Genomic DNA, 18,247 nt, shown 5'->3' on the forward strand with positions numbered 1-18,247 from the left:
CTGCAACTCTCCTCTTGATAACTGAAGCAGAACAGGACTCTCTCAGACTACTCTGCTTGCTTAAGAAAATAAGAGGAAAAGAATGTAAATTTTAAAAGGCAGATATCTCTAACTTTTGCTCATTTTTAGAAAAATGTTGCTTGTTCTTTTTTCATTATTTATATATTCTTTCTCATTAATTATATTCTAGCTTCATAGTATTTGTAATTTTAAAAAAGGAATATTAAAAGAACCAATAAAAAGTTTATTAATCTTCAAGAACTTGACAAATCTTATAAACAGATCCCTTAAAGAGCATATTTGTTCTAAAACATTGTGTCACTACTACAGAAAGATAAATGGAGTGAAAATTTGAAGCTACAGAGTGACATGCATGAGTTAAAAGAATGTTGGACTTGCTTTGTTGTTGTTGTTTAGTCATTTGCTAAGTCGAGTCCGACTCTTTTGCGACACCGTGGACTGCAGCCCTCCAGGTTCCTCTCTCCATGGCATTTCCCAGGCAAGAGTACTAGAGTTGGTTGCCGTTTCCTCCTGCAAGGGATTTTCCCGATCCAGGGATTGAACCCACATCTCCTGCATTGGCAGGTGGGTTCTTTACTACTGAGCCACCGGAGAAGCTTATTTTATTACAAATATTAAAACTAAAAAAAAAAAAAAAAAAAAGTCTTTTGAGAGAGGAGATTCACTGAGAATAGTATTTGTTCCCTATGAAGATACTTTTTTTGAGACCTTCTTAGAATAAAAGGAAGGTTCGTGGTATCCCAGCAGGGGGTATCATTTTCTCTTGACTGCTAAAAGCTCTGTAGTCACTGATGATTCCCAGGTTTGGAAAAGCACTACTAGGTCTTTGCCTGGGAGCTGGGCAGGGCAGATCAGTTGGCATCTGGCCTGCAAAGGGCCACTTGCTAGCCTCCCATTGACCACAGAGGTCTTACTTAGCAAGGATAATCTAATGAAGGCAGATTTAGATCAATTTAAAATCAACCAAAGAAAAACCAAGAAGTCTGATGCTGAATGTTTGAACTCTATGGGAAGAGACCACAGTCTCTAACCACAAGACAGATATTTTTGAGAAGGGAATAACTCGGCTGATAGACCCAGAGCCATAGACCCAGAGCTTGTCTGTGTAAAGAAAACACTCTCACTAGTGAATACTTCTCTCCAAAAAAAGGAATTTACTAGTTGTATATGAACAAATCTTTTTCTAACAGCTAACTTTTCAGATGTGAAATAGAATATTTTAGAGCTATATATTTTTATTGCAGTCAAGTTTGGGGGGCTTGAGGAGGGTGTCCTCTACCCTCTCCCATTCGGTAATAGCACAGACATTTTATAAAAGAGTGTCAGAATTTGGTCACAAAGAAAGAACAATTAAATAGCTTATAACCCAATTCTCTGGACCAGACATAGAAAACTGGGTTTTTCTTAGGGTATGAGATGCTTCTTAGAAACAGGACAATCTGTCCTCTATAAGTGGTGATTAACTGGACTTCTCATTTTTTAGAACTGACTTTATCAGGCTTTCTGAGTCTTTTTCAGAAGAGATTGCCGCTCTAACTGCTCTTTGAGTTGAAGGAATTAATGTTTAGTAGCCCATTAGGGTTCATAGAATAATAGCATTAATTACTCCTCCTTTATGTATCTCCTGCTGTCTTTAAAAAAAAAGTATATTAAATCGGCTGTGGGAGAATTCAGGACATCTGAATCTTAAGAAAATATGATCACACATCTGTCCACTCCTTGGTTATAAGGCAGCCTGGGGTGCCTGGTGACTAATTGCACACACCAGGACAAGTAGTAGGCTAGTGGAGAAGAGGAGAGAAGAGTGTCCACCGTTAGCCCTGGAGGTGGTGATGAAGCTCAGGAAATACTGCAGCTGAAGAGATCAGGTGTCAGCACAGTTGGCGGATCAGTGTGCTGAAGAAGAGTCCACGGTTCTCCATAAATCCAGGGACAGGCAGGGTCGGAGGAGGGCAGAGCCTTCTTGTCCGCCCAAGTAGCCTACACAGCGGGAGGAGAAGAGTTGGGATTCAGAGCTGCAGAAGGAGCTGACGCAGAGGGAACGAAGGTCCTGAGGGTTGAAGGATACAATGCAGATGAGAAAAACGTGCTGCTAGGACCCGTCCTGGAGCCAGCTTACGAGTCCAGCTTGGTGTGCGCCCTTCTGCCGCCGGACCCGGCCGTGTCCCTTTGGACCCCAGGTAGGGCTGCCCCCTGTGCCTGGAGCAGCAGGGGAGCTCAGTCTTACAGTTTGCAAGCAGCAAAAAGTCACGGCATCCTAAGTGATGCAGAGGAAAGAATCAGAATGGGAGAGCTCACAGCCTTGCTCTTCTCTGTGCTGTGCTGGGTCTCTGCTTCCTACTCTGTAAAATGGGGTTGATAGTACCCCAGAGGCATTAAGGAGGATTAAGTGTGTGGCAGAGCGTTACCAGGTTCCTCTCCCAGTGCCTTGTAGGTGTGGGGCAAAGTTAAGTCACTTTCTTCTTTACAGCTTCTACACTTGCATGTGTAGAACGGTGTAGGATTTAGAATTACAAATGCTTTCTGAAATGGGAGCTTACCACTCATTCAGCAGGAAGAGAATGGCTGAGAGGCATGTGCATAATGCTTTATACATCTCAGGTCTCAAGAACTCACTAACTCTAGGCAGAGTCAACACTGATGTCCTGACGGGCCCTGAACGGTCAAGAGCAGGCACTGAGGCAACCTGGGCTGGAAGTGGGCCAGGCACCGCTCACTGAGCTGGGGGCGCAGCCTGGAGGGACGCGTGCTGCCCACAGGCCTGGGAACAGAGCGGTCAGGGCTAGACATGTGCTCTTACAGCAGGGCTTGCAGTGCAGACCGCTGGTCTGTGGGCCATCTGTGGCTCTCGGATATTTTTTCCCCTTCACTAGTATACTGTTTTTATTCCAGACCCCTGGAAATCCTGGCTCAAACCTTGAAAGCAAGCTTTGTATTTTTTTTTAAGAGTATTTCTTTAAATTGCGTTAGCCAGGGCCTTCACTCTTGTTTGGCTAAATTCCCCATCATTTCCAGTTGCCCTCAACCTGGCCATTCTATTTCTGTCTGGCCCTTGAATTTTCAATTCCTCTCCTATTTCTGTCTGGCCCTTGAATTTTCAATTCCTCTTCTGAGCCCAAAGCGGAGCAGGGCACAAGCCAGGGAGCTGGCCCTGGACCCAGAACCAATGACTGAATGTGTTCTGTCCCTCTGTCCAGGGGCTGCTGGACTCTGGGGTCCAGAGCACAGAACTCTGTTGAATTTGGAGTGGGCTTCAGTCCATAGAGTCACAAGGAGTCAGATGGATCCAACTGAGCACAGGCACACAAACAGCCTTGTGGAAAGGCAGAAAGCAAGTGTTAGTCGCTCAGTCGTGTCCAGCTCTTTGCTACCCCATGGACTGTAGCCTGCCAGGCTCCTCTGTCCATGGGGATTCTCCAGGCAAGAATCCTGGAGTGGGTTGCCATTTCCTTCTCCAGGGGATCTTCCTGACCCAGGGATTAAACCCAGGTCTCCTGCATTGCAGGTGGATTCTTGACTGTCCGATGGAAAGGGAGAGAGAACTGATGTGTTTCAGTTTTGGAAAGAGAGAAATTGAGCAAGGTGCTGAATGAGTGTTTTAGTCTGATACGCGGTAAAGTTGGAAGCTCTCATGACTGGGAGAGTTCTTCTCTGTGCAGAGCAAGGACAGATAGAAGGTGGGTGGACTCGGACCTTGCCCATATGCTGTCTTAAGTGGAGAATCTTCCCAAGACTGTCTTAGGCAGCATCCTGATTCCATTTAGGGTAACAGGGTGACAAATGCAAGTAATTGTGGTAGACTCCAGGCCTGCAGTGTCTATGAGTGCCGAGTCATACCGAGCTCTGCGTTCTGTCACCTCTCGTTGACATTGACCTCTTCCCTCCCCTGTGAATTTCCCTCCCGCTGAATTGCCCTGTCCACCGAGAGCGTAGCTCCGTGTCCGCTTTCCTTTGCGCTGTTCTTGCTTATCTGTGTTTAACTCCTGCACCAGGTGGGGCAGTGAGGTGGAGGTGGGAATGAAAGCCAGGGACACTCTTTAGATGTCTGCCTGCAGCCGGATGTTATCAGATCTGATCTCCTGACCATGATGTGAGGAAGATAGTGCTCTTCATTTATTTTTTCATGTAGACGGTAATTTTTAGAGCAGCTTTAGGTTCACGGCAAAAGTGAGTGGAAAGTATGGCGTATTCCCATAGATCCCTGCCCTAGCACAACCCGGTCCTCCCGCACAGTTAACATCCTGCACTGCGGTGGGACGTTTGTTTCCTTCGGTTGTTGTTTTTAAAGATGAGAAACTGAGGGTCTGAGAGATCCGATCTTAGCGGGTTTCCAGCTCCCCCAGCTGAAGCCCGCCTGCCTTGCTCCCTGTGATGGCATCCACAGCACAGGGTCTCCTGGGGGCTCGGGGCTCCTCATCCTCTCAGCCTTCTTCCCACAGGGAAATGTAGGGAGCGGGGCTGCCCCAGGTGAGAGGCAGGGGCAGCTAGATTGTTGTCTCATGGTCACGAATCCAGACATTGTTTTCCAGTGGATGAGGAGAGTTTGGCCAAGCTGTGATTTGATTTCCTGAAGTTTCACTTTTTATCTTGTTTCCCTTCTGCCATGTCCCCGTTCCACCAGAGATTAAAGTAAAGAAGCCTGATAGAGTGATCCTAAAAATGTTTTCAGTTGAGATTTTTATCTGGACGTTTCAGAAGTTACTTTCATGTGACAAGTAATGTCAAAGTTTGGTGGAAATTACTGACAGGCTTTTAAAATCAGTTTGTTCAAAGCATCGATAGTAAATATAATTTTAAGAGTGAAGGCCACCAGTTTCCACTTTATCAGGGCAATAGATTCAGCTCCCTCCCTCTTTCCCCTCTAGTCCTCAACCAAAGCAAATGGAGCCCTCCCTGTCCTATGGAGCAGCTGGAATGTTAGTGTCACTGAACTGGTTATTCAGTCGCGTCCGACTCTGCAACCCCACGGACTGTAGCACGTCAGGCCTCCCTGTCCCTCACCATCTCCCAGAGTTTGCCCAAGTTCATGTCCATTGCATCAGTGATGCCATCCAGCCATCTCATCTTCTGACACCCTTTTCTCCTTCTGCCCTCAATCTTTCCCAGCATCAGGGACTTTTCCAATGAGTCAGCTGTTCCCATCAGGTGACCAAAATCCTGGAGCTTCAGTCCTTCCAGTGAGTTCTCAGGGTTGACTTCCTTTAAGATTGACTGGTGTGATCTCCTTGCTGTCTACTGAATTGGTGCATTTATTTGTTTGCATTTAATGGATGTGGAAAGTGGACTCAGATTAATTGCCTCACTTGGAGTCACACCAGTGATGGCAGATCTCGGATATGAACCCATTTTTTAAGATGCTTGTACCTGTGACCTGCTCTTATACATTCCTCCTCAATGAACAAAAGGATTTTTCTATGAGGACATACCACTGGGCAGTAAGTAAACAGTCTCAGCAGGAAAAGAGCCGTGCCTCATGGAGGAGAGGAAGATAATTCATCAACATTGAGCACCCAGCAGCATCCTTTGCAGTTCTGTAGCAGCTCTACAAACCCGACATGATTCCACCTGGGCGCCATGCCGATAACTGACCACCCCTGCCTGCTTCCCGGTCTCTCTCTCCTTGCCTTCCAGCTCTCTCATGGCATCACCCCAGGTGACCAACCACTGGAGTCCTTTAACAGGACGGGTCTTCCTCTTTCTTTCACAGATTCCTGGAGAAACCAATATTAGAGCTCCATACAGGGCACTTTGACCACATTTGTTTTCTTTTTCTTTTCTAACTGTAACACATAGAAAATCCCGTGGGGTGAGGAACCCATTTTGAGAAACGGGTCACAGCAGCTTTTGAAATACAGGCAGATAAGCAATTAGTGTCCAGTTTTCCCTTGGGGATAAAAGATAAGGAAAGTTAATGTATACTACAGTAGTAACTCAGTGAAGTTCTATACCAGTGGTGCATTGTGTAAAATGATCATGTTTGACTAAACAACAGTCTTCTATAGGAAAGCTTTATGCTGTCTTGGAGTCATTAGTAGTACATGGCACAGATTTCCATTCAGACTTGGAATGGAAACAAATCATCGTAATTTTTTTTTTTTCTGTTCTTGTGTTAGGTGTATTCCAAAAGCTTTTGGATTTATAAAGTATCTTTGAAACAGGAATAAAGAGTTTACCAAATACAGTACATTTAATGGGAAAACCAAATCAAACTGAGATGTAATCTCAAGGTGTTTTTGTACCTAGAGTTCATGTACCCGGTCTTTTCAGAGGCTCGTTGGTTTCTATTTGTGTGACATGAGTTTAGTTTGGTCTCAATATAGGCTTAAATTCAGTAGGTGTGTGATTATTCACTGTCTGCACAGGGCACCACCACACAGGTCGTGCTCATGTAATCCTTACATGCATCCTGTGATGCACGACCTGTGAGAAATCACGCCAGATTTTCACATAAAGAAAGCCTGATTCATCCATGATTGTGTGACTGATTGGTGGTCATTATAAATCAAGTTATTTCACCTTCAAACCTAGAACACTTTTCAACAAAATTAATTTATAAGGAGAAAATCTCTAAAACACTACTGTATACGCATTCTGTTGCTGGTTAGAAGATCAACAGTCTGGTTCATCAAAGGAAGGGTCTGTTGCTGACTCATCAAAGGAAGTTTATGCAGTGTATGATTAATGCCAATGGCTTTGAAGTCAGGCCAACACAGGGATGAACCCCGGCTCCACAGCTGTGGAGAAATGTCATGACTTTGAGTAAACATGTTTGTGTTGTAACTTCTCAAAGTCTCGAATTTTTCATCTACCAAACAGTGACAATACAACATTATTCATAGAGTGGTAATGAGAATTGAATACAGTACTGAAGATAGAGCATTTAGTGGAGTACCGAGCAGATAGTACAGATTTTTTGGTAGCTGTTATTACTAACAGTAGTGGTGAGTTAGGAAGATCCTATACTGAAACAGAGTGATTGAAGACAGATGTGCATTGTTATTTGGGGGGACGTAGGAAGACTTTTTTACTAATAAAATTTTACTGATCTCACTGAAGATTTTTAGTGATAAACAGCCTATATATAGTATGTATAACTTTACTGATGCTTTTTAAGATATTTTAAAATATGGAGCCAGATTAGAATATTTCCCCATTATGTTCCTATTTTAGTTACTGTTGCTAATGGACTGGGGATAGTGGCATGAATAAATTCTGGACAGGTGAGGAGTCCTCAACTCTTTTTAAAAAATGTATACAAAAATAAGTAGGTGAAGTATATTCTTGGAGTCATTAGAAACATCTGTGTAATTATGTAATAGTTACACAACTATTTTGATAGGCTCTTAGAGAATAATTTCTTTCCTTGATTATTATTCATTTTGTGCTAGAGTTAATATCTAGCACAATAGGTCAGAACTTAGTCTCTAAGCCAGAAGAAATTGATTGATTTTCATTATATGTAAGTAAACTAATTTTGTTAAAATTAATAAAATTTAAAAATGAAAAATGTATACAACTAATTTATGACAGAGAGTTTTGGACTTTAAAAACAGTCCTGGTACAAGACATCTAGGTTGGGAATATATAGAATTAGCTTGTTTTTTTCATTTCCTATATTCATTCAAAAATACTTCTCCATATAGTCTTGGTCAAGATACATCAGTGTTTAAAGTAATAACTTTGGATATTTGTATATGAAGTACAGAGAACTTTATGCAAAAAAGGGGGAATCTTAAGTATACAGTCCTTATAGATTTAATGCATTATGAGGATGAAATAGATAAATGAATGATTTATCTACTTAGACTTATCTATTAAGAATGATTTCATCCTTTTATGTTAAGTTTCTGTTGCTGGGAACTGACTTTTGAAAATGTTGTGTGTTAATATACAAAATAAGATTAAATGGATTAAAAAAGTCTCCATTTGTAGACATAAAGGGATGATGTGGATTTGTATGTTATGTGTGTGTTCCAGCTTATTCATACCATTGTCCCCCTTTTAATTATCATCATCCTTTTAACTGAGCAGTGAGTTTTAGTGTTTTAACCTTTAGATCATCGATGTATGATCTGTCTTGAAGCAAAAACATCTCAAATTCAAATTATAATCCCATTTTTATTTCTTTTCTCAGATGATGAAACATGCTTGGAAAAATTATAAACGTTATGCCTGGGGTAAAAACGAACTGAAGCCTGTGTCAAAAGGAGGCCATTCAAGCAGTTTGTTTGGTGAGTAGAATGTGCTTTGGCTCATTCCTGACAGTAACTTCTCTCCAATCGGCTGAACTTGTGGGTGGTGGAGAAAGTCTGTGTCCCCCTCCAGCTTGTGTTGCCAGGAGACTTGCACACCTGATGAGTTGTCTGCAGAGGTTGTGTGTAGTGTGTCCTTCAGACATAGCACTGACTGCACTTTGCAACCACCTGCGTCCCTTGAAAAAATACTGATGCCTGGGGCACACTTCCAAAGATCCTTATTTAATGGATATGGGCACAGTATCCTGATTTTTAGCTCCCATGTGGTACATAGCAGAGGAGTATTTGTTGGCTGCATTAACTGCTTCCTGTCGGATAAAAGCTGTGTCTTTATCAATAAGCTGGCCAAGGCAGCCAGCCGTGGTGACCTTCGCTGTGTCTCGGTGACTCCCAGCTTTGGCTCTGAATTTCTCTTGTTTGTGAGAGCAAGTGAGGATGGAGTCGACTGTTATATGAACTTCCATTTATCCACTTTGGCATCATTTTATTGCTTTGGGTCCTCACAGCCTGCTTCTGTGATTAATACCTTCTTCATGTATTAATAACATTGACATTGTGGAGGTGCAGAAGCTAAGTAACAGAAGCGTTAGATGGATTCCTTGGGTCGCAGAGCTCCCCAGTGCCCTTCTCCCTGAGGTCCATTCCTCTTCAGTTCTCACAATTTCGTCTATAAGTAACAGGATGAAGGGCGGGGGGAGGATGTGAATCTTGGCCTGATGCTTCTGAAATCACCATGGAAAAGCTGATGTCCTGTCTTTTAACTGAAGCTGTTAGATAGTGTGTGCTAAGTCATTTGGGTTGTGTCCGACTCTTTACCACCTTGTGGACTGTAGCCCCCCAGGCTCCTCTGTCCATGGGAGTCTCCAGGCGAGGATACTGGAGTGGGTTGCCATGCCCTCCTCCAAGTGATCTTTCTGACCCAGGGATTAGACCTGAATCTCTCACATCACCTGCATTGGCAGGCAGGTTCTTTACCACTAGCGCCACCTGGGAAGCCCCCTGTTAAACAGATCACATTCTGTAACAAGTAACAGTATCAGCTGACCCTATATGCCACAATGCCATTTGTGCATCTTCTCATTTAATCCCTGTTACTATGTGCATTTTATAGATGAGAAATATGAAACTGAGAGAACAGCTTGCCCAGTGCTAGCCACCTACTAACTGGCTGAATTGGTACTTGAACCCACGTGTGACTGGCTAAGGTCAGAGTCTGCTCCTCATCACCCCACTGTACTTTTCCATTTATTTAGGACCTTCCATGTGTTTGGCTCCCTTCCCAGCTCTGTGATTAATAAACACAAATCTTTGCAAAGTTTATGACCTAGTGCAGAAGACATATGTACAGATAGTGAATTACCGAAGGACCGGGTGGATTCTTTGAACTGTGGTGATGGAGAAGACGCTTGAGAGTCCCTTGGACTGCAAGGAGATCCAACCAGACCATCCTAAGGGAAATCAGTCCTGAATATTCATCAGAAAGACTGATGCTAAAGCTGAAACTCCAATACTTTGGCCACCTGAGCCGAAGAACTGACTCATTTTGAAAAGGCCCTGATGCTGGGAAAGATTGAAGGCAGGAGGAGAAGGGGACAACAGAGGATGAGACAGTTGGATGGCATCACCAACTCAATGGACACAAGTTTGAGAAAACTCCAGGAGTTAGTGATGGATGACAGGGAGGCCTGGGAGTTAGTGATGGACGACAGGGAGGCCTGGTGTGCTGCAGTCCATGGGGTTGCAAAGATTCAGACACGACTGAGCAATTGAACTGGACTGGGTGGATTCAGTAGATAATCATTGGAAGTTCTGAAAAACAGTAGACTCTGTGGTAGGGAGAAGGACATTGCAGGAACAGTTAGGGAGGGCTGGCTGGTCCATCACAGCGACTCACTTTAGAAGTGAAGAGAGTCAGACCTGGAGTGGTAGCAGTACACGTGGCTTCAGATAATTCTAAAGTATGTTTTGAGGACGTGGTGACCAGTTAACATGCGTGATGGTAAATGAAGAGAGAAACCCAGACACTTCTTGCAGACTCAGAGTTCTTAATTTTTTTATTGCTTACTATAACTTTAAAAAAAAAATAATTCCAGTTTTGCTTTTATCTCTATGAAAGTTGTTCATACCATTAAGAAAGCATTTAGTTGTAAATTTGCCATAATCTTTATTGAAGAGATTCCTTAGTTCTCTGTTAATACAGTGATGATTTTTAAATTTATTCTTAAGCCTTTAAAAACATACCAAGTCTTTTAGCATGGAATGTGGAGGTGAATAAGACATGACTTCTCTATTTTGAGAAACTTCACAGGCTAAAAGGAGATGCATATATATAGTTATGATGGGAGATAGAAAGTCATGAGTGAAAGAGCAATGTAAAGTCTTCCTGTTGGGGGAGTTGAAAGGAAATGAATGAGAGTCAGTCCTGGCTAGGACACGGGAGGAGAGGTTAGGGTCGGTCAGAGCTGCAGAGAGGGGGTAGAATTCCATTTTTGAGTAATGGATTCTTAGAGCTATCACTAAACAATTTTAGATCTAATTATAATTAAAACAGTTTTGTGCAGGTGCACTTTGATATAATTACATTAAAATTAATATGTGTGTTGCTCCTTGGTTTCAGGTCTTTTTTTTTTTCTTGCTAGAGAATGTGATCACAAATGAAATTTCTAAGAGATTTATTTTCTGCAACTCAGAAAAGACTTTAAAAATTAGTGTACCAATCTATAGCCTGTGATAAATTTTAGTTTGGTTTGATTCAACTTTTAAATTTTCTTTCACTGAAAGAACTTTAGACTGTGTTCAATATTCTTGTTTACTAATAAATTCAGTTATTACTCACTTCCTCTCCAAGGTATGCTCAGTGTGGATGTATGGATCTGTCAAAGGTCTTTTATTGAATAAATATTTTTCTGATATTTTCAGGTAATATCCAAGGAGCAACAATAGTAGATGCCCTGGATACACTTTTTATTATGAATATGAAAGATGAATTTGAAGAGGCTCAAGCATGGGTTGAAGAAAATCTAAATTTTAATGTGGTAAGTTAAACAAAAGCTGCTCTTAAATCTCAGTTAACATGGATAAATTCCCCTGTGGGGCAGATTGTAGCCTAGCAGAAACAAATAATGCAATTTTAAATAGTATCATACTATATTCTTAACTTTCCCTACCTTACTACACAAATACATGTCTTTGTTTTTTTTTTTGGCAAATTAAGAGTAAGAATGAAGAAATTAATGTTTATTAAGACCTACACATGCCAAATATTCTTGTTCAAGTCCCACAGCAGCCCCAGGAAATAAGTATTATTTTCACACCTTTACAGATTAGAAATCAGAGCCTCAGGGCTTATCTAGACATTACAGATAGTTGTATGTCAGAGCTCTGAGCCTCACAAAAGCCTTGTGCTTCTGCACTGTTCCATGGTGCAATATTACAACTTTGTTAGGTGAACCTTTGTTAGCTAGAACCCAGGGTGTTATATGGTAAGCTGCAGTTCAGTGAAAGACCACAAGAGAAACTGAAATAGAGAGGCTTATTACTTAACAAGTCCTGAAAAGGTACATGACTCGCCTCCAGGGGCCACACAGGGAGGTCGAGGCAGAGTACAGACAGACAGGCCCCGGGGCATATGCCTTTATGACGGTAGGTGGGTGGAGTGCTTCAGGGTTCCGAAGGTAAGGCCAAATTGGTCAATTCAAACCAATTTAGTAGGTTCCAGTAAGGTCTTTTCTGAAGGGTGCACAGAGAGTGGGCCCTGGGGGTGGGGGAAACATGATCACAAGAGGGAGTCCTACCAGGAACTGGCATTTGCTTGTGACCCTGGGGCTGTTATCAAGGGCACAACCTTGCCTGAGGGACTAGTGTTCATTTAAAGTCCCTGCCAGCCACTTGGCCAAACAAAATGGATGCCGAGTCAGTAATACCATAAAGTAGCTTATCTGACCACGCCACATGCATCCAGCAGCAGCTGCATCCACTTTCCCATGAATAAGGTTTTAAACTTTATTGATTGTAGACCCTTATCAGTATAAACTATTTTTTTTGGCTGTATCACGCAGCTTGCAGGATCTTAGTTCCCAGACCAGGGATCGAACCTGTGCCCACTGCAGTGGAAGCACGGGGTCCTAGTCACTGGATGGCCAGGGAATTCCCAATATAAACTTTTGTCAATTTCTATATGAAATATTTTTAAAACTTTGTACACATGCTATCATTTTTAACAAACCTCAGTACCCACTGTACATCAAGGAACAGGTTCATAATTATGGGTAGTGAACATTTCTTGATAGTTTAGGACTACATCCTGTCAGAGCAAATCTAATTCCACAGTCATTGCTTTACCTCGTAATGAGATTAACAAAGAACTTGGTTTTAGAACAGGAAAAGTTGGCCCTGGTATCGTCGGTATTTTTTTTTAAGTTGAGTTACATACACATAGCCACACACATACTTTTTTCCAGATTCTTTTTCATTATAGTTTATTACAAAATACTAAACAGAGTTCCCTGAGTTTATATAGTAGGTCCTTGTTGTTTATTTTATATACAATAGTATGTGTCTCTTAATCCCAAATTCCTAGTTTATCCCTCCCCCTTTCACCTTTGATAACCAGAAGTTTGTCTTCTATGTCTGTGAGTCTGTTTCTGATTCATAAGTTCATTTGTATCATTTTTTTAGATTCCACCTATAAATGATATCATGTGGTATTTGACTTACTTCACTGTATTATTTTTAATCTGAGATTACTTTGCAGAAATTCTTGTAAGCCTCTTTCTGTCTGCTAAGCGTTTGCTAATATTTGTAAATCCCCATAACCAGGCACAAGTACCATGCTGTATGTTGAGAATGGACAGAGAAAGGGCGTCTCCCTGCTGACCCCTCTGCATTGTGGAGCTCTTCTCACCAGCACCATCCAGAGTATTAAAGGCAGCGGCGTAACACTGAGTCCTGTTCCTACCTCTTTGAATTAAAAACATATTCCTATTCCTCTAATTAATTGCCATAAATACCCCACTTTGGAAATCACTGAGTTAAAGAAGAATCAGATGAGCCTGTGTTTAGCCTGCCTATAGCTGAATTTAGAATATAAAAGACACAGTTTTCCAACATAAAGGGACCTGTGGAAATTGACATGTTCTGTCTTTTTATTTTATGTAAAGGATCATGTCATCTGCAAACAGAGAGTTTCAATTCTTCTTTTCCTATCTGGATTCCTTTTATTTCTTTTTCTGCTCTGATTGCTGGTGCCAAAACTTCCAAAACTATGTTGAATAGTAGTGGTGAGAGTGGGCACCCTTGTCTTATTCCTGATTTTAAGGGAAATGCTTTCAATTTTTCACCATTGAGGGTAATGCTTGCTGTGGGTTTGTCATGTGTAGCTTTTGTTATGTTGAGGTATGTTCCTTCTATTCCTGCTTTCTGGAGAGTTTTAATCATAAATGGATGTTGAATTTTGTCAAAGGCTTTTTCTGCATCTACTGAGATAATCATATGGTTTTTATCTTTCAATTTGTTAACGTGGTGTATTACATTGATTGATTTGCAGATATTAAAGAATCTTTGCATTCCTGGGATAAAGCCCACTTGGTCATGCTGTATGATTTTTTTAATATGTTGTTGGATTCCGTTTGCTAGAATTTTGTTAAGGATTTTTGTATCTATGTTCATCAGTGATATTGGCCTGTAGTTTTCTTTTTTTGTGGCATCTTTGTCTGGTTTTGGAATTAGGGTGATGGTGGCCTCATAGAATGAGTTTGGAAGTTTACCTTCTGCAATTTTCTGGAAGAGTTTGAGTAAGATAGGTGTTAGCTCTTCTCTAAATTTTTGGTAGAGTTCAGCTGTGAAGCCATCTGGTCCTGGGCTTTTGTTTGCTGGAAGATTTCTGATTGCAGTTTCGATTTCCTTGCTTGTTTAGGTCTGTTAAGATCTTCTGTTTCTTCCTGGTTCAGTTTTGAACTTATAATTTCCTTTGTTGTGCAAAAGCTTTTAAGTTTCATTAGGTCCCATTTGTTTATTTTTGCTTTTATTTCCAATATTCTGGGAGGTGGGTCACAGAGGATCCTGCTGTGATTTATGTCGGGGAGTGTTTTGCCTATGTTCTCCTCGAGGAGTTTTATAGTTTTTGGTCTTACATTTAGATCTTTAATCCATTTTGAGTTTATTTTTGTGTATGGTGTTAGAAAGTGTTCTAGTTTCATTCTTTCACAAGTAGTTGACCAGTTTTCCCAGCACCACTTGTTAAAGATGCTGTCTTTTTTCCATTGTATATTCTTGCCTCCTTTGTCAAAGATAAGGTGTCCATAGGTACGTGGATTTATCTCTGGGCTTTCTATTTTGTTCCATTGATCTATATTTCTGTCTTTGTGCCAGTACCATACACTCTTGATGACTGGCTTTGCAGTATAGTCTGAAGTCAGGCAGCTTGATTCCTCCAGTTCCATTCTTCTTTCTCAAGATTGCTTTGGCTATTCGAGGTTTTTTTTGTATTTCCATACAAATTGTGAAATTATTTGTTCTAGTTCTGTGAAGAATACTGTTGGTAGCTTGATAGGGATTGCATTGAATCTATAGATTGCTTTGGGTAGTATAGTCATTTTGACAATATTGATTCTTCCAATCCATGAACACGGTATATTTCTCCATCTGTTTGTGTCCTCTTTGATTTCTTTCATCAGTGTTTTATAGTTTTCTATGTATAGGTCTTTTGTTTCCTTCAGTAGATATACTCCTAAGTATTTTATTCTTTTTGTTGCAATGGTGAATGGTATTGTTTCCTTAATTTCTCTTTCTGTTTTCTCATTGTTAGTGTATAGGAATGCAAGAGATTTCTGTGTGTTAATTTTATATCCTGCAACTTTACTATATTCATTGATTAGCTCTAGTAATTTTCTGGTAGAGTCTTTAGGGTTTTCTATGTAGAGGATCATGTCATCTGCAAACAGTGAGAGTTTCACTTCTTCTTTTCCTTTTTATTTTATTTTATTTTTTTCCTTTTTATTTTAAATATGGTAAAAAAAAACAGGCTCAAGGATTGAGTGATTTTGTAAGGTTCTATGCCTTTTTGGTTGGATATGACCTGTGGTAGCTCAAATATAACCAATAGACCTGAGTGTGAAAAATTAAGGCAGTGAACAAAAAGGTTTCTTTCTGAGGATTTTTCCATTAGTCCTATATGAATGTGAGAGTTGGACCATGAAGAAAGCTGAGCATGAAAGAATTGATGCTTTCAAACTGTGGTGCTAGAGAAGACTCTTGAGAGTCCCTTGGACAGCAAGGAGATCAAATCAATCAATCCTAAAAGAGATCAACCCTGAATAATCATTGGAAGGACATGCTAAAGCTCCAATACTTTGGCCACCTGATGCTAAGAGCTGACTCACTGGAAAAGACCCTGATGCTGGAAAAGATTGAAGGCAGGAGGAGAAGGGGGTGACAGAGGATGAGATAGTTCTATGGCATCACCTGACTCAATGGACATGACTTTGAGCAAACTCAAGGAGATGGTGAAGGACAAGGAAGCCTACTGTGCTTCAGTCCATGGGGTTGCAAAGAGTCGGATACAACCTAGCAACTGAACAACAACAGCAGCTCTTTCTTAAGAGTACTTTTGCCCTGCCATGTTATTTCTGAGTAAACTCAGCTACCTACTGGTAAAGAATTATGGAACGTCTTCAACTATATATGGAGGAGAGAATGGAGAATGTATTCCCTCCCCATCCTCTCTTCCAGAAAAGGAGGAGGAGGAGAATGAGAACTAGATTCTTCCAGAGTCTAATGATGGAAGACAGGAGCGTAGACTTCAGTGACACAGGCCTAAAGAGTATCCAGGTCCCTTGTTCGGCTCTTATGCCGTTGCTGCCCCAAAGCTTCCCTGAACACTGCAGCAGTTCTTTGCTTTTCATGTCCAGTGGTAGTCTGAGAAACCCTGGAATCATTTATTTAAAAGGATGAAGCACAAAAGCCTAGCCTCGCACAGTAATCATCAGGGTGACAGAAGGCAGTTGGCTGGCCTCAGACCATGACCAGGTGACATGAATGTGTTCCGTGGACCGTAGGGGCCTGTGAAGAGGCAGAGGGAATCTAATAGGGGGTATCAGGCTATTTAGAAGTTCTGAAGAGCAAATTCTTTGACTTCCTTACTTGTCAGGTAAAGGAATTAGACGATCAGCTGAGTGATGCCTCAGATACTGCACTTTGTTTCTTTAAAATTGTATTTTTGTATTTCTGTAAGATTTTATTCAGTGACTTCTCAGACTTTTTATATAAAATATCATTTTAGAACTGTTATTGATAATCTTGGGCTGTACCCTTCAAAACAGACTTTCAAAAACCATAGTCACGGGTCTCAAATTTCAGTTTATTTTACTGGTCCTAATGTGAGAGGTCTTGAAATGTATTTTTTGCAGTTCTGTCTTGAGTATTCAATCCAGGGGGTTGCAAAGAGTTGGACACAATTGAGCGACTGAACATCAACAACTTTGGGTATTGCTATATTTTTCTTTAAAAATACAAAAGTTTATCAGTAACATCAAACTGATAATATTTCCCATATTAAAATTAATAACATATAAATTCAGGACAACTATATTGATTTAAAGTGCTTCAGCTTACAGTCTTCTAGTTGGTTTTATTATGTCCCATAAAAGAATCTGTCCTGTACTCACTCGTTCTACCCAGAGATTCTGGCAGTTGTGTCAACAATTATATTTTTCTTGCTGAAAACATTGTTGCATTTATGTAAAGGAAGGAGAAATTGGAAAAGCTTAAACAGAGACAGAAAACTTATTTTTATGGATAACGTGTAGTATCATTCCAGCCTGGATAAATTGTTGCTTGTTTTCAAATTAATGCTTTTTCCTGATAAGGTATTTTAATTGACAGTATGAAGGTAATGCAAGAAAAAAGTTAATGCATCCAAATTTATTGCAAGGGAAAAATAAGAATGAAACTGAAATAGAATCACTGTTATTGAGAGTTGTTTTATCTTGTGGTGCTCCTGAGTATAAATAAATCTTACAGTCAAGAATAGATTTGTTTATATGTGAAATATTTGATTTGTGTCACTTAGAGATATAAAGTACATGTTTTTTTATTGGTTTATACTGTCATTAACCAAAACTCATTTTCTTTTAATTAAGACATAGCAAGTTGATTGAGTTTGCATACTTGGTAGTACAAAGTTCAAATGACTTTTAACAACTGACTTAAATCACTGAGATAATCTGTAGGAGCAGGGGCTTCAGGTAGAGCTTTGTATTTATTCCAAGTCTCTAAAGGCACGTAGGTCTGGGCAGAAAACTGTAAGGGTAGACTCTGGTGACTGAGTTTTCTGGTTTTAATTTGAAGTAGTCCTGGGACAAGGAATCTAAAGCAGATCCTTGGCTACTCATTACTCATTCATTAATTCATGCATATATTAATTATGTACTCATTACCTTTTAACTTTTTAGTTTGTATTGGAGAATAGCTCATTAACAATGTTGTGATATTTTCAGGTGAACCCCGAAAGGCATTCAGCCTTACATACACATGTATACATTCTTCCCGAAACTTCCCTCCCATCCAGGCTGCTACATAACATTTAACAGAGTTCCATGTGCTATACAGTAGGTTCTTTTTAGTTACCCTTTTTAAATATAGCTATAGTAATTGCCTTTTAATTGTCAAGTTCTTATCCTAATGAAGCTTATAGTCTAGCAGGAATAATAGTCAAATTACCTAGCTCGGGCCAGGTTTTTTAGGAAATGAAGAAAGTACAAAGGAAATTACTATTTAAAGAGTACTGAGACATACAGAGTATTAATACTAGGTGATTTTTTTCATAGATTACCTGATTTAGTCTTTGTGACACATTACCCGGAGGTAAGTGGTGTTTTCCCTATTTTTATAGATGAAAAGTTAACTAATTAATCTGCCCCAAATCATGCATCAGATAAGAGCTGTGATTTTTTTATAAGATCTGCCTAACTCAG

General features: G+C 40.5%; 1 protein-coding gene across 1 annotated transcript in view; it reads left to right on the top strand.

Moving 5' to 3' along the window:
* Window positions 1-18,247, top strand: part of MAN1A1 (mannosidase alpha class 1A member 1) — a 169,752-nt gene that overhangs the window by 33,960 nt on the left and 117,545 nt on the right. Inside the window, exons 3-4 of the mRNA XM_020899685.2 lie at window positions 8,156-8,252; window positions 11,196-11,311. Coding sequence (XP_020755344.2) covers window positions 8,156-8,252; window positions 11,196-11,311 — 213 coding nt within the window. The remainder of the gene's footprint in view (window positions 1-8,155; window positions 8,253-11,195; window positions 11,312-18,247) is intronic.

Source organism: Odocoileus virginianus, chromosome 19, assembly GCF_023699985.2.
Source record: "Odocoileus virginianus isolate 20LAN1187 ecotype Illinois chromosome 19, Ovbor_1.2, whole genome shotgun sequence".
In the NCBI taxonomy this organism is placed as follows: Eukaryota; Metazoa; Chordata; class Mammalia; order Artiodactyla; family Cervidae; genus Odocoileus; species Odocoileus virginianus.